Source organism: Castor canadensis, chromosome 12 (genome assembly GCF_047511655.1).
Source record: "Castor canadensis chromosome 12, mCasCan1.hap1v2, whole genome shotgun sequence".
Lineage (NCBI taxonomy): Eukaryota > Metazoa > Chordata > Mammalia > Rodentia > Castoridae > Castor > Castor canadensis.
Genome location: NC_133397.1, coordinates 21127567 through 21143512, shown reverse-complemented (window position 1 = coordinate 21143512; position 15946 = coordinate 21127567). Strand labels below are relative to the sequence as shown.

General features: G+C 46.3%; 1 protein-coding gene across 1 annotated transcript in view; it reads left to right on the top strand.

Annotated features, from left to right (window-relative positions):
- The window catches only part of Adcy3 (adenylate cyclase 3), a 75092-nt gene that overhangs the window by 19087 nt on the left and 40059 nt on the right, over window positions 1-15946 (top strand). The window contains exon 3 of the mRNA XM_020162628.2: window positions 15420-15569. Coding sequence (XP_020018217.2) covers window positions 15420-15569 — 150 coding nt within the window. The remainder of the gene's footprint in view (window positions 1-15419; window positions 15570-15946) is intronic.

Below are 15946 nucleotides of genomic sequence, written 5' to 3'. Positions count from 1 at the left end.
AGGCTTTCTATCTGAAGACGGTTCTACCCTAGAGAGGGAGAACCAGAGACTAGCACTCATCAAGTTGAGATAGAAAATAGAGCCCCGGGGGACCAAGATTTCTAGAATTTGTGGTGCAGGCTATCTTAAAGGAGGAAGCTACAAAGAGAAAGAACTCCAGAAATCTGTCTAATGGCCCCTTTGAATCTTTGGTTGGATGTTAGTCTCCTTGTGCACAGGGTGACCCTCCATGTGACCAGACAAGAACAACTGCTGAGAAGCTGTAAGACAAACAACATGGAGCCAACACAGCTGGTATTCATTTAGTTCTCTCTAACCAGAGAAGACCCCATTGAGTAAACGGGGTGCTCCACAGAGACCGAGAGGGGTCATGCATCAGCAGCAGGGACATGCTATTCCTAAATAAAGGGTCACCCCAAAATAGGGCCGTTTAGTCCATAACTGCCTAACAGGAAAATATTCAGCATTCTTTGGAATCCAGCAGAATTCTTCACTGAAAAGTGTAAAGATCACAATGTCAAGCAAAGGAGGAAATGTAAGAAAAATTAACAATAATAATAGATGTAGCAATAACAGAGATGATGGAATTAGTATAAAATGGGCATTAAAACTGCCATTGTGAAGATCTGGTTCCATTTGCTCACACATGTGAAGGAAAATACTAGCAATGTATTTTCAGAACTTCTGGAAATGAAAAATCCGGGTATTAGTCACAAATTCAAAAATGAAAAATAAACTAGACAGGATTAGTAGTAGACGAGACAATGCAGAATAAATGGTCAGTGAATTGAAGCTAGAGCAGTAAACTATCCAAAAATCAAGAAATAAAGAAAAAACATTGACAGAAAAAAAAGAGCCTGTTATCAGGTAAGACTGCATAAGGGAGTCTAGTGTGCGTGTAATTGGAATCTTCGAAGAACAGACACGGGGAGGACAAAAAAATGAAGAAATAATAGTGGGAAAGTTTCCAAACTTAAAGAAAACCATTAACCCATAGTATAAGAAGCTCAGGAAAACCCAGATGAATTAATGAATAAAAATAAAGCAAGTCACACACCACAGTACATCAGATTGTTCTCTAAGAAACTCAGAAAAACAAAGCACAGAAACTTCACGTATCAGGAACAAAGATAAGAATGACAGATGTTTTGTCAGATTATTCAAGGCAAAAAGACAGTAGAACTGAAAAAAATAAAATGGTCAACCTAGAATTCTATACCCAATAAAAATGTCCTTCAAATATGAAGGTAAAGATTTTGTTTGGGGACCGATGGAGTACCTCAAGTGGTAGAGTGCCTTCCTCGTAAGCTTGAGGCTCTGAGTTCAAAGCCAAGTACCACCAAAAAAACCCACAAGCATAATCCCAAATTTGTATGCACCTAATGTGAATCTTCACAACATATGAAGTAGAAGCTGATAAAACTAAAAGAAAGACTAGACAAATCCATAATTATATTTCTTTCTCTCTCGTTCATTGGTAGGTAGAACAAGTAGACAGAAACGTTAGTTGTACATAGAAAATGCAGACGTCTGAACAAGCTGCTATCCTGAAGGAATGTCTGCAGAACCTTCCACTCAACAACAGAACACACGCTTTTCAAGTGCACTGAAATGACCCTGTGGATGCAGCCTACGGGGCCACAAAACAAGGCTCAATACACTAAAAAGAATACAGCCACACAAAGCACGTTCTCAGACAAAAAATGGATTCAAATAAAAATAACACCTATCTGGAAAGTCCCCAAATATTTGGAAATTAATGCATGACTAAGGAAAGAAAGAAATCACAAGGCTTAGAAAATGTATTCACTAAATGAAAGTGAAAAAAACATGTGAAGTTTGTGAGATGCAGGCAAAGTAGTGCTTTGAGGGAAACTTACAGTATTAAAATGTTTACATTAGTAAAGAAGAAAAGTCTAAAATCAATCGCCTAATCTTTCTCTTTATATAAGTAGAGAAACTAAATCCAGAGAAAGAAGTCGAAAGTTATTAAAAATAAGAACAAAAATTAGTGGGCAAAAAATACAAATCTGTGACTCTAAATGTGGTTCTTTGAAAAGGTTAATAAAATTGATAATTCTCCAGTTCAGAGATCAGGAAAATGAGGGAACACAAATGACCGAAGGAATGGAATGGGATTAGGAGCATGAGGACAGATCCTGCAGACATCAACAGGATGACAAAGTTTGACGTCTGAGATAAATTGAACAGATGTGTAAGAGATACAAACTACCGAAGCTGAGTAGCCCTGTGTCCATTATAGAAATTACATTTGTATTAAAAACCTTCCCCAAAGGAAATTCCAGCCCCAGATGGCTTCCTTACTGAATCCCACCAAACATTTAAGAATGAAATGGGGCTGACAGAGTGGTTCAAGTGGCAGAGCGCCTGCCTAGCAAGTGTGAGGTCCTGAGTTCAAACCCCAGTACTACAAAGAAAAAGAAAAAAAAAAATGAAATGGTGCCAGTTGCACACAAACTCTGCCAGAAAATAGAAGAGGCAAGAACACTTCCCAGTTTACTTGTGAGGTCAGTATTGCCCAAATACCAAAATCAGACAAAGACATTACCAGGAAAAATAAACACAAAAACCACAGATGAATATCACTCGTGAACATGTCTAAAAAATATTTTACAGAATATTAACAAATACAATCTGGCAACACAGGAAAAGAATACTGTGAGGCATGCTGTTACATGCTATAATCTCAGTATTCAGGAGGCTGAGGCAAGAGGATTGTGAATTCCAGAACAGCCTGAGCTACATAGAGACCCTGTCTTGCCCAACCCCACGCCCTCAAAAAAGAAAGAATAATGCATGATGGCCAAGTGGGGGTTTTCACAAGAATTATGATTGTTTTAGCAGCTCGAAATCAGTTAATATGATTCAACATATTAGTAGACTAAAAAAAGAAGACATACACAGCCATCCAGTGAATCATCTGTTTGTGATAAAACCTCTTAGCACAGTAGGGATAGAAGGGTTCCTGCAACCTGAGAAGCAGCATCCAGGAAACCCTACATGGAATTTAATAGTGAAAGTCTGACTGTTCTCCTCCTAAGCAGGGGTGGCTTAATGGGCACATGACTTACACAGTCTCTGTATGCTTAGCAATTTTATTTTTGAACTTATCACTTGTAATCGGAGTCTGCTGCAACCTGCGTGTGTACAGAGGGAACACACACCACATTGCTACCATTTGCACAGTGCGTTTGTGATGCCCCAGTAGCATGGAGTTCTGGTGAGCCCCCAACATCTGGGAAGATGCAAAGCAAGTTCAATGTGAATGTGTTACACCCACAGCCACGTGGACGTGGTGCTCACGTCCACAAGAGGCCATGCTTTCTGATTAAATTTAAACTTGCTTCAAAGGCAGAACATACATGAACATCCAAAGAGCTCCCTCCCCTCTCACTCCTGTTGCTTCCTTGGAATTAGATGACAGAAAGGGGAAGATTGGACAAGCCCTAGTTCCCTTCCTTTTTATCCCCCCTTGCACATTAGTAAACTGAAGGACGAGAGTGTTAGTAGAATGTGTCTGTGTCAAGAAGGAAAACAAAGACAGCTGCCTTAGTGTTCTGTGACATTTTCACTGTCTTGGTAAGAATGAAATACACATAAAAATAATCTGAGAAGTACTAATTGTTTTATTTCAGTGATTCCGCATATGAATTAAATGCTTTTATATTTGCATTGTAAACTGGCATTGAACAATACACATACAGATGATAAAACCCATGCTAATAATTTAAAACTTTTATTTTCTTAGAATAACATTAAATAACAAATAAAAATACCCTGATTAGGTGGAAGCAAGTATGAGGCCCCAAGTTCAAACCTCAATACCACCAAAAAAGAGTTTTATATTCTAGTGTCTTTAATAGCATGTGTTTTCTTGTGTTTTTGAAAAAGGGGCCCTTCATTTTCATTTTGTACTGGGCCTCTAAATTATGTAGCTGTCTCTAAGATCAAGAAAAACAAGCCAGGCACGGTGGCTCATGCCTGTAATCCTAGCTATACAGAAGGCAGAGATTGGGAGAATCTTGGTTTGGGGCCAGCCCAGGCAAAAAGTTTGAGATACCCCATCTCAACCAATATGCCAGACAAGTGGTACATACCAGTCATCCCAATTACAAGGAGGCATAGTTAGGAGAATTGTTGTCTGAGGCTGTCCTCAGGCAAAAATTCAAGACCCTATCTGAAAAACAACTTAAAGCAAAATGGGCTGAGAGTGTGGCTCGAGTAGCAGAGTGCTTGCTTAGAGGCACAAGGCCCTGAGTTCAAACCCCAGTACCACAAAAGCAAGACAAAGTTGTCTATTCTCACTTTTTTCACCTTTGGACTGGAGGTTCCAGCCATAGCAATAAAGCAAGAAAAGAAAATCATGCAAATTGGAAAGAAAGAAACAAAACAAAACTATGTTCTCAAATGATATGATCGTCTATGTAGAAACCCCCAAAGAATCCACAAGAAAAGCTTCTAGAAGTGAGTTTAACATGGTTGAAAGTTACATGATTAATATAAAAGATTCACTTGTATCTTCTATATGGTAGCAAAAACAACTGGAAGTTGAAAAAGCCATTTAAATTAGCATCCTGAACCATGAAATACTTAAAGCTGTATTTAGCAGAACATGAACAAGAACTCCAAAGGAAAAAATCATAAAGTGTTGCTGAAAGAAAAGAAGACTTAAAATGATGATATCACGGATAAGAATAATTAACATTGATAAGATACCAATTCCTCCAAATTGTTATAAGATTGAATTAAATCAAAATCTCCCCTCCCTTTTCTTTTCTTTTCCTTTTCCCTTCCTTCCTTGAACCCAGTACCTCAAGCTTGTTAGGGCTCACTCTTTCTTCTCCCGAGGGGAGGGCTCATCAGAATGGGTGACAAGAGTGATTCCGTGGGGATGTCCTTAAGTCAGCTCTACTTTTTTACCCTGTCAACTCCACTTTCTAAAAAGAGTACTTTTGTGCTGATGCAGGGGTGAAACAATGATTGTCACATGATTGGTGTGGCAGCATGGATGAGATCTTTTCCTCCCCTCCTGGTGGTTGTGACTCTGAGCTTCCAAATTCCTGCAGGGCAGAGCAAGCAAGGCAGAGAGCGAGGATTGGGTTCTGTGCCAATGCCTCGTCTGAAGAGCTAGAAAGTTCACCTTCCCTGTGGGCCCTTAGCAGGCTGTGGCTGGAGGTTGTGTGCAGTGAGAACACAGTGCAGAGGGAGTTCTTGGCGTACTGGTAGGATGGGCTGGCTGTGGAGGCTCGGGTGGGGGCTACCAAGAGCTGGGAGATCAGTGAGCAGTGCTCTGCAGGTCCCCCCACCTGGGTCTATGAGGGCCTGACCAGAGTGGGAAGGGGTTTCCACAAAGTGGAGTCTGCCTGGCAGGTCGTCAGTGTGCTGTTGGTGGTCAGGGGGACTATGACCAGGCTTGGGGGTGCTTTTCAAGTGGGGTGCTTCCACACTGGGGTGCAGGAGTGTGTTTGCTTAGCATGCCCCTCCCAAGAAGAAGATGACTTCTTCTACCCAGTAGTCATCATGCCAGGTGTTTGCCAAGTGCTGGGAACTCAGTGATGATTGGGCAGACTTTTCCTGCCCTGGTGAGCTAATGCTATAAAGGTTAGACATCTGTTTAACTCGAAGGCAAACATTTAAAAACATTTAAAAATTGGAAGACAAACAATGCAAAATTCACATGCATGAGGAAGATAAGACGAGCGGCTTGCCTCCCCTGGTACTTTGGTGGACAAGTTTGAGAGATCTTGAAATGTGGGCCTTCCCATGTACGGAGGTCAGGGGTCCCTGCTGGGTGACACATTGAGGACAAAAGCTTGGCCCAATCAGATGATTCATATGGGGGAATTGTGGAGACCTTTAGAAAAGTTGACAGGGCCTAAGTTATTCTTGAATGCCAGAATGAAGACTTAGACCTTTGAGGCATTTGGCAGCTAATTGAGATGTTTTGAGCAGGAGGTGGCACTTGTAAAAAGATAATTTTGGAGGATTCATGTGTACAGAGTGGACTGGCAGGACCAGAGAGACAAGTCTTTTCCCAGGCCTATGGGAGGAGAAGGTCTGAGGTGGCAGGAGGAGGCATTTATCTGGAAAGACCAGATGACATGAATGACTAGAGGTGTGGATAGGAGCCTTGGTGAGACAGGGAGAAGGGGTGGCATTGTGTCAGGGGCTCAGCCAAGGTTTCTGGAGGACGTGTGTCATGTTGGTGGCTGTGTCAGGTTAGCTGGGGCACAGAGCTGGAAGAGCTGTGGTTCCGTGCCTCGGCTGGCTGGTTAGGCTGACTGTGACAAGCGTGGGTCCACATTGACTTTGAGTAGTGTTTTCCACCCCTGGCTGCCCCCTTGAGTCTCCTGAGAGCCTTCTAATAATGCAGTGTCTGGGCTTCTGGTGTCACCGTCTTTGGTACTGCCCAGCCATAGCTCCCCAAGTGATGCTAAGGCATAGTCAGGGTTGGGATCCACTGAGTGTGGGGAGGGGAGCACAGGCAGGAAGTGCTCACTCAAGAGCATTGAGGCTGCAGAGGTGATTTGGGGATTTCAGTCTTTGTTAGGTGAGTGAGCACACTGAGAGGACTGGCCCATGACCAGGCAAGGAGAAATTGACTTAATATCTGAATGGAAACCAGGGAGCTGAATTAAATGCAGGAGCCATCAAAGCATTTGGCAGATGGCGACATCAGTGGATACAGCTTTGAACGTGCAGCAGAGAAGCTGGGTTGGAGAGGCAGCGGGTGGTGAGGAGGAACCACAGGGTGAGCCAGAGATCAGAAGACTGTTGGGAAGTGAAGTGAATATACGAGCGGAAGGAAGACAGATGACAGGCATCGGAAGACCACCTAGAACCACCAGGTACATGAGGCTGCTTAAAGGACCAGGAAGGGTGGGTGGCCTTTGTTTGAATATTTGTTGCAACTCACACCATGATTCAATGGTGAGAATAACTTGGGAGAGGTCAGGCTGAGCACGAATGGGAGGAAACTGGAATCAAGTCCCCAGGAGGAAGTTGTGGTCGGGAAAGTTGGTAACACTGGTCTCTGCGGCTGAGCGTGGGCAGAATGTCTTTTTCTCAACGCCTGAGTCTCAGTGGTAGGGCCTCCATGCACAAGGCCCTGGGTTTGATCGCCCACAAAACAAAACAAAACAAAAGATCCAGAGTCTCCTTCTGAACTGAGAGGTAAGGCATCCAAGACTCCCACAAAGAGTTTGCTCTGTCCTGTGGGCAGATGCAAGCGGAGAAGGTTTGGTGTTTCTACTTATTAGCTTCCTGTGATGATAAGATTTCTGGAATTTCAATAGTTCTTCAGATTATATTCCTCTTTCTCCTGGCTGATACGTTTCAAGTTCATTAAAAGTCAATTCCAAAAAGTCATGGGTTTGATGCCAAAAGGCATCTGATACTGCTTAGAGATAAGAAAACATGAGCAGACATGTGGAACCCTATAAATTAGATTATTTTCATGAATGCATTATTTATTGCCTTTTATTTTCTTTATTATCTTTTTGCCTTTCCTTCATTTAGCATTGATCATCAGTTCGAAATCAGATTAAATTTGCTTTTTCGCGCAGAATCCATGCATGGATGCACATGTAAAAGTACCATGTTATGGGTGTGTGAACGCCACAGTTAAGAGTGTGCCCAGCTGGAACCTTTCTCCCTCCCCGGGGGCCTTTGCTGATTTATCCCGCTCCTCTTAGAATCAACTTCTTCTTCCTCTGTTTACTGAAGCTTCTTTACCCTGAGTAGATTTGAGCCTGTTGAAGTCAGTCTTTACTCTCCAGGCTCAGGCACTGGAGAACTCAGGAGGGTTGAATTTACCACTTTTAAAGATAGGCCTGAAGCTGAACATGAGTAAAAGCCTTTAAAATAGACACCTTAAGAGGTATTGGAATTATTAAACCTGGAGAAAAAGACCAAGGTGACTGAATAATGGGGTCACATTAATAAGAGAAGACAGAAAACGCTGTGGCCAGATGTTTTCTGTTTATTGACACAGCAAGAACAGTGGGGAACTGTTGATTGACTTGTTTGGTTCTTAGTCATCTGGGGTAACAGACTTTTGAGAATTTGGTGAAAGCAGTGGACTTGTTCCCCCAAAATGGCAAAATGTCACTTTCTCTTTAGTTTTACGTGTTCACTGATTCTCCTGAACCTAGTCCATAAACTTCAGTGACTAATCCCTGGTTAGTATAAGTCTCCAACAATGAAGTGTTCTTTCCTGCAATGAAGCAGGTAGACCAGATGGCTTTCTCTGGTCTGGGTTGTGAATACCCCTGAGATTAGGGTGCAGTTTCCCATTTTCCAAGTTACTGTGTCTCAATGTTCAAAGTATCAGTAACATTCTCTTCTTAGTCCAGGAGCTCTATAGTTGACATAAAAACACACCCACTTGTTCACTTTCTTGCTTCCAAATGTGATCTTCAATACAAAACCTTACGAAAGTTTGGTAGGAATGTTCAGGGGTTGCCCCTGAAGAGGGGATTCCTCTTCCTTAACTCTGTTGACATTTTGGGCCAGATAATCCTGTGTTGTGCGTTATAGGGCATCCAGGTCACCCTTGACCTCCATCTACAGATGCTAGTATTGCTTCCTCCCCAATTGTCACAACTAGGCATGGATTAGACACTGTGCAGATTGGCCTGGTCACAGGGCAGATCACCCTTCAGTGAGAACCTGCCCTGTTCTTTAGCTTTCTTTTGCTTCCTTATCTAGGAGAGCACTTCGGGATAGAAGGAACTCTTCTTTTGCTCCTTTCATGCAGCTCATTTTTGTTTCACATGCACAGCTTTGGGGCTTCTAGTGTGAGTGTGAGACAACCCCGACCTCAAGCACTTCACCCTTGGTGGGGTGCACACAGATCAGTAGCTGCTTTGGGAAAGGATGTGCCTTGCATTGTGTGTGTGTGGGGGGGTCTTTCCTTTTCCTTGGGACTGAGCCCACTGTGGATGTCTTGTTGAAAAGAGGCATGTGTACATTTTCCACTTAGGGCACTCTTCCTTCTGATCTTTCCCCTGGCTGGATTGTTTTTTGCCACTCATTTCTTGGTTTAAATGACATTGCTTCTGGGAGAGTTGTTCTGAGAATCTACCTGTTTTGTCAGTTGTTTCACTTAATTCTGTATTACAAACAACTCAATCTCAATGGTTCACTCCACACCTTTCTCACTTGCACATCTATAGGCTGGAAGGGTGTGGGCTGGGCTGGGCTGGGCTGGACTGGGCTTGCGGTCAGTTGGGCTACACAGGTCTCTCTCAGACTAACTGTACCAGTGAGCTTTTGCTGCATATTGTTCTCATGGGTAGCAGAATCTCAAGAGGAAAAGCCAACCTTGTGAATACATTGCAAAACGTCCTGTTGTATATGCTAACATCCCATGGTCAAAGTCAGCAGGAGGGAGGCACGCTTTGTGTTCTAGGAGACTCTGGGATGTTATGGCAAGAGTGTGGCTGTACATATTTCTACAGGGGAGAGAGGAACCTGGCCTCCAGTCTCCTCCTGCCCGATCTGAGGCAGCTACACAGTCACTTCCTGTTATTTTTATTCTTCTGGGCTCTGATGGATACTTGTAAAGTTGAATTGGTTATTGGTCTGCTGTTACTAGAACATCAGCTTTATGACAGCAGGGACTTTTTCTGCCTTACTCACTGATAAATACTGAGCACACACATGGCTCAGAGTGGATATTCGTTAAACCTTTGAATGGCTGGATGAATGAATAAAGGAGTGAATGAATAGTTCTGTTCCGGGAAGAGGGAGGGGTATTGGAGCTGGGTCTTGATATATACTAATAACTAACATTTCCTGCAGCTAAGTGCTTGACAAGGGTAAAGGCACACAGCCATCACAACATGTGGACCCTACAGGCAGGATGCTAGAGTTGGAGGCAGAGAACCCTGAAGTATATCTTGTGGGAAACTGGAGAGAGCCCACTGTGACTGGAGGGAGGGGAAGCTGTAGGGCCACCCAGATATAACACAGAAGAGTCTGAAGGTGAAGGTGCCTTGTTCCATGTCTCTGGTGGAATCCTTACGTCAGAGCCATGCAGTGGTGTCCCTGGGGGTTGTGGTGGTGCCATTCTGGCAACCTAACCCATCATGAGGGACCTTGTGTAAATGTCAAGTTGGCTAGATGCCTATCCTGGAAGTCTTCTGAGTTTTTGAAAAGGGTAGACTGCGTAGCTTTTACCAGAGACATGCACAAGATATAAAATAAGCAGGAGGCTTCTGGAGGTCCCTTTCTTTTGAGGCATATGTCAGAAACTTGAGAAATACCCAGCTGGGCAGGAAAGGGCAGGTCTATAAGACCCCAGGCTTGAGCCCCATTGCTCTGAGGATGGCTGTGGGTTCTGAACACCCCCAGAACATCTCTTGGCATGGCAATGCTTAGACTTTGCTAGAGGCAATACAAGATAGTCACCCCCTGTCTATAGACCATATGCCCCCTCCTCCCTACCTGCGTGGATGGATGCTCCATGTTCTCAGTGTATCCTGAGCTCCCTGGGAGCCCCCAGTGCCCCAGCCCTCGCCCAGTGTGGCAGACCCTACATCACAGTTAGTAATGTAGGGAAGGGAGCCCTAGGCTTGAGGGAAGGGGCCTGGCTTCCACTCTTAGCACAGCCAGGAGACCACCAGCTCAGAAGCCCACTTCTCTGACTTCAAGTCACTTATCCCACAAAATGAGCTCGAGAAGGTTCTGCCCTGCCTCCTCTTTGTGGTGAGGGGTGTGTGAGAGTGGTGATGAGGAACATGAAGACTCTTGTCGGACTTCAAAGGATTATTATCAAGTACCGCATGGCATCTCTGGAAGAAAAGAAGGAAGAGGTCACTAAGAACACATTTGTGCTGAGGCCTGTGTGAGGTGACATTGCCTCACACACTCTTACCGCATCAGTCTTTGGGGTCATCACAAGGATGAGGAGCCAAGTGTTAGAGAGGTGAAGTGACTTGCTCTGAGTGCAAGGCCCTTGTGACCTCCCGTTAGCACTTAATGGTCTGCCTGTCATCCTTGATGACTTCCCACGTGCCACAGCTCTGGGTGCTGGGGAAGAGCAGAGAAAGAGCCAAAGCCCCTGTCCCCATGGAGCTTGCTCTCTCAGTGAGGAAACAGATGTAAATGACTAAGCCAGAAAGGATGAGAGAAAGGGAAGCGCAGAAAATTCAGTGCTGGGCCTGAGGTTAGGACAGTGCTGCAGAGCCAGGCGGCATGGTGGGAGGCCTCTGGAGAAGCAGATATTTCAGCAGGGACCTGGCTGATGGAGCCACCACAGGCTCCTCTCAAGAATCTGCAATGAAGCTGCCCTGGACGTGGGGACCCTGTCAGCACCCATGTGGTACCTCTAAGTCTCTCCTTAGGTTGGAGGAGGCTGGCTGCCTTCTGAGGTGCTGTCTCTCCTGCTCCTTCCAGCCCTGCAGCTGCTTGGAGACTTTTTTCCAAAACACGTTAATGAAGAAAGGCTCCAGCGTGGCCTAACCCCAGCAACGGAGCATCACCGTCTCCAGGGTGACCCTCATGAACACTGGTACCTCAAGCAGCACTCTCTCCCTCAGCTTCTGGAATGTTCTGGAATCTTCTGGGTGCAACAAGTTTATAGGGGGAGGTCAGCCTAGGCAAAAGGGCCAACAGACCACCTCCAGTGGATGACTTTTATTTTAATGCCCTCTTAGAGTAGCCCACTTCCTCAAGGGCTGTTAGAAATGAGCAGAACATGGCAATGCATAGAACTCCAAGAGGGACTTTTCTCACGCTTGCCTCTGGGCCAGGCTGTAAGCACTTTATCAGGCTGTGGGGCAAGATGTTTGCCCACTTGGGAGACTCATTCATTTCACCCATTGTTTTGTTTTGTTTTCAATTTTTTTCTTTTTGTGATACTGAGGTTTGAGCTCAGGGCCTTTCACTTGCTAGGCAGGTGCTCTACCACTTGAGCCATTCCGCCACCCCAGAACAATTATTTTGAAGTAAGTTATTTCCAGAAAATGACTTTAGGATTAAGAAAACATTTTTGTTTTGTTTTCCGGTGCTGTGGATGAAACCCCAGGCCTCACACACGCCAGGTGAGTGCTTTACCACTGAGCTACACATCCCCAGTTCAAGAAAATTTTCTACACATACAGACCCCAGGGGCTAGGCAGCACTGTCGTCACAGAGCCTTGTCATGACAGTCCACAGGGGACCCTGCAGCAAGAAAAGGTGACTTCAGTGTTGACTCAGAGCAGGCTTCTCAGCCTGATACATTTGGAGGAGCCTTCCAGAGAATGCAGTCTGCAGCTGCTGCTGTACCAAGGACCACACCAAGCTGCAAGGGGTCTGGTGTCAGCACTCCTGCCTCCTGCCAGTCTTTACAGCTGCCTTGACTGGGCACTTCTTCTACCTTCTGGCCCCATGGTCAGGTGGCTGAATGTATAGCTGGAGATCATTAAGCATCCCAGAAGGGAGGGGAAGAGGCTCCCTGGCCAGCCCTCACTGAGTCTGTGTGTGCACATGTACTGATCTTACATTCCAGAGACACCATCTATTTTTTTGTTTTTACTTACTTATTTATTGAGATATGATCTCACTATGTACCCATGCTGCCTCAGCCTCCTGAGTGCTGGGATTATAGGAAACGCTACTACATCTGGCTGCTATTTTTCTTGATTGTGTCTTCGTGAAGCTGTCCTGAGCACCTCCCTGATTGAAAGTGGTCCTCCAATCATGCAGAGTCCTCTGTACCTCCTTGGATGTTCTGCCTGATGCTGTCCCCTCTCTGCTGTCTAAACCAATATGGTTGACTGAGCCTGCTTCATCTTGTTCCCAGGTTTGGCTCGGCTGGGGGAAGGCTAGGGGTGCTCAGGAGGCCCATGCAGCAGAAGCTAGGTCCTGGGGAGGCCCTGAGGTGGCAGATCAAGCTTACTGATGGCTTCTGCTCTGCTGCTGAGTGAGTGTTGAGTCTCAGCCAGGTGTCACCACTCCAGATCCAATCCAACAACTATGGCTTCCTGAGCACCTACCTTGTTCTAGATGGGGGTGAGCTGGGCCCTAGAGACACAGTGGGGAAGAAGACAGCAGTGCCTACCTTCTCAGGTGGCGGTGGAGACTGGCCTGTTTGCAGATAGCATGTGCATGGAGTGGGTGGAGGGGCTGCCTTCCATGGTGTGGGCAGATAGGGGTCAGAGTGGATGGAGACTTGAGCAGGGCTCTCCAGGTGGCTAAGTAGCCTGCCAGGTGGACCAGGTGTGGTGTGGTGGAGACTTGTGGAGGTTTCTGTAGTGATAGATGCAGAGAAGGCAGCTCCGGAGGGAGAGGAAAGCCACTCCCCGTCTCCCAAGGTGGAGGAGCAGAAAATGAATCACGGGCCAGCAGAGGTCACAGCCCCATTTGGAGAAAGTCATTTGTCATAGTGACATGAGAGGTCCATGTTGGATTCTCATAGGATTCAAGTTTTCCCTGGAGGCCAGACTTTTTCCTGGGTCTCTAGTTCTTAACCTCTAATGAGAGGCAATACTGACAGGTGTGTTTTAGAGGAAAGACAGTGCCCTGCTTACTCACTGTCATGTCCTTTTCCCTCACCATTCCTGCCTGGCTCTGGGCTCTCCTGCCCTGCAGTAGCTTCTGGATAGAAGGGCAGGGACACCTAATGGTCACAAGTCTCCAGTGCCAGCACAATGCTGGTGCACTGTCCAAGGAATGAGACTCACTTTTTCAAACGTATTTTGACATACACGTCCATTTTCCCTAAGTAAGACACCCTTCCTTTCTCTTCCTTCCTTCCCCTTCGTTTCTTCCTTCCTTCCTTCCTTCCTTCCATCCCTACTCCCTCCTTCCCTCCTCCCTCCTTACTTCTGGCAGTACTGGGGTTTTGAACTCAGGGCCTTGGCACTTATAAGGTAGGCCCCCTACCTCTTGATCCACAAGGCTGCCTCCCTGCCTCTCCCTGCCAGCCCTTGTTTTTTGTTTTTTGCTTTTTTTTCAGATAAGGTCTTGCATTTTTGTCCAGTGTGGGCCTTGTCCACAATCCTCCCACCTGTACCTTCTGTGAAGTTAGGATGAGGACATGTGCCACCATATCTGGGCTATTGGTTGAGATGGAGTCTTGCTAACTTTTTGCCTGGGCTGGCTTTGAACTACAATCCTGATTTCTGCCTCCCGAGCAGCTAGGATTACAGGCTGAGCCACCATACCCAGGCAACACTTATTTATAAATATGAAAATGGGAAATTTGTGTGTTTTAACAGATTGGAAAGAACGACTCTGGGTGTATATGTAGGCTGTGGGAAATCTGCAGACATGTTTCAGCTCACACCTGAGTGCTTTAGGGCTGATACCTTCATGGCAGTTTAGTTTAAAAATTCTGTGTTTTCTGGGAAAAGAGTGATGAATATGTGAAGAAACAGAGTGCTTTTGGGTGGTTTCGAAGCACAAAATAAGACGTGAGTGCAGAAATAGATCTGTTCTCTGATTTTGAGACCTTGCTTCTTTGCCCTTCTGTCTCCTGTAAAATCAGAGATTAATGTCACCTACTTCGATGGTGTGTGTAATTGAGATGAGGTAAGAAAGCATGTGACATGTCTAGGTCTTGATGTGATATTGTACTGGTGTCACAGGCAGGGAAACTGAGGTCAGGAGGAGGGGGTTCCTATCCCTGGCTGTACATCAACTGTTTGCACGCCCTGCCCATCTGCTGCTGGACCAGCACCTCCAGGAGTGGCCATCCTCCCAGGGGACCCTGTTGCCACCAGTGTGGCCTGGTTCTACCACCAGCCACCAGTGTGGCTCCACCTGCTCACGCTCGGACCTTCCTCTCCCAAGGCCGAGTCCTGCTTCCTGGAGTTCTTGAGGTTTCTTTGGCTCGGCAACATTAGCCAATTGGATTCATGCCCTGGACTTGGGGACTGAGTCGGCCTGTGGGGTCTTAGCTGAGCACTCTGCCATCTGTCACCTGGGCTGGGGACTGCCGGGCTCTTTCCAGGCCTCATGACGCCATAGAGGGGGCGCTATGGGGATGGAGCAGAACACCTGTTCCCATCTCAGTGGAGTCAAGTTGAGAAGGTTGGGGATCTCTAAGAAACCTAAGGCCTGAACTCTCAGGAGGACACCCAGAGAGGTTATTTGACCTGGAAGCCACTTGGCTAGGGACGCTTTTCTGGATTGGCTGTGGTGTGAAGCAGGAGGGGAACAGCCATCCCTCACCCAGCCTTGTAGGCCTGCACCCAAACCTTGATCCATGCTGTTGGAGTGGCTTTGCCCACCCATGCTCTGTGGGGCAGGTCCACTCAAGAGACCTGAATATCCTATGAAAGTCAGCTCTTCTGGGCTCCTTGCTGGATGCCAGAGAACTCCAGGTTGATTATGGTCCCTGCCTGCCCTACTTCCCTTTTCCTGTGTTTTCACCACTGTCCTTTTCTCTCCGCCTCCTTGGGTTACAGATCCTGGCTAATGTCTTCCTCTACCTGTGTGCCATCATCGTGGGCGTCATGTCCTACTACATGGCAGACCGCAAGCACCGCAAGGCCTTTCTGGAGGCCCGCCAGTCACTAGAGGTGAAGATGAACCTGGAGGAGCAGAGCCAGCAACAGGTGAAGCTCAGAGCTTGGGGGGCTCTGATGGGGTGGCCTTGGGCCTAGAGAATGGTTAAGGGTCTGCAGTCTGGTGGGTGAGGGGCTGGAGCAGCAGTGCTGGTGCTGGGTGCTATAAGGCCTCACTCCCCTCTCCCAGGGAGCCATCACTGCTTACTTCCACCTAAGTCACTTAAGAAGAAGGAAAAGCAGCCCAGTCCCCGGGGGGCCCCCCTCCTGTTTACTTTTTCCATCTGGAAAAGGGCCTGGCTGTCCCTACTCTCTGTTTACTGGCTTTACTCCAGCCCAATCCGTGACGGAAGATCCTCCCGGTTCCCACGTGACTCAGCCTTTTAAGTGGGTGTTGGTCTGGATTCATCTCAAATGCTTTTTAAAGG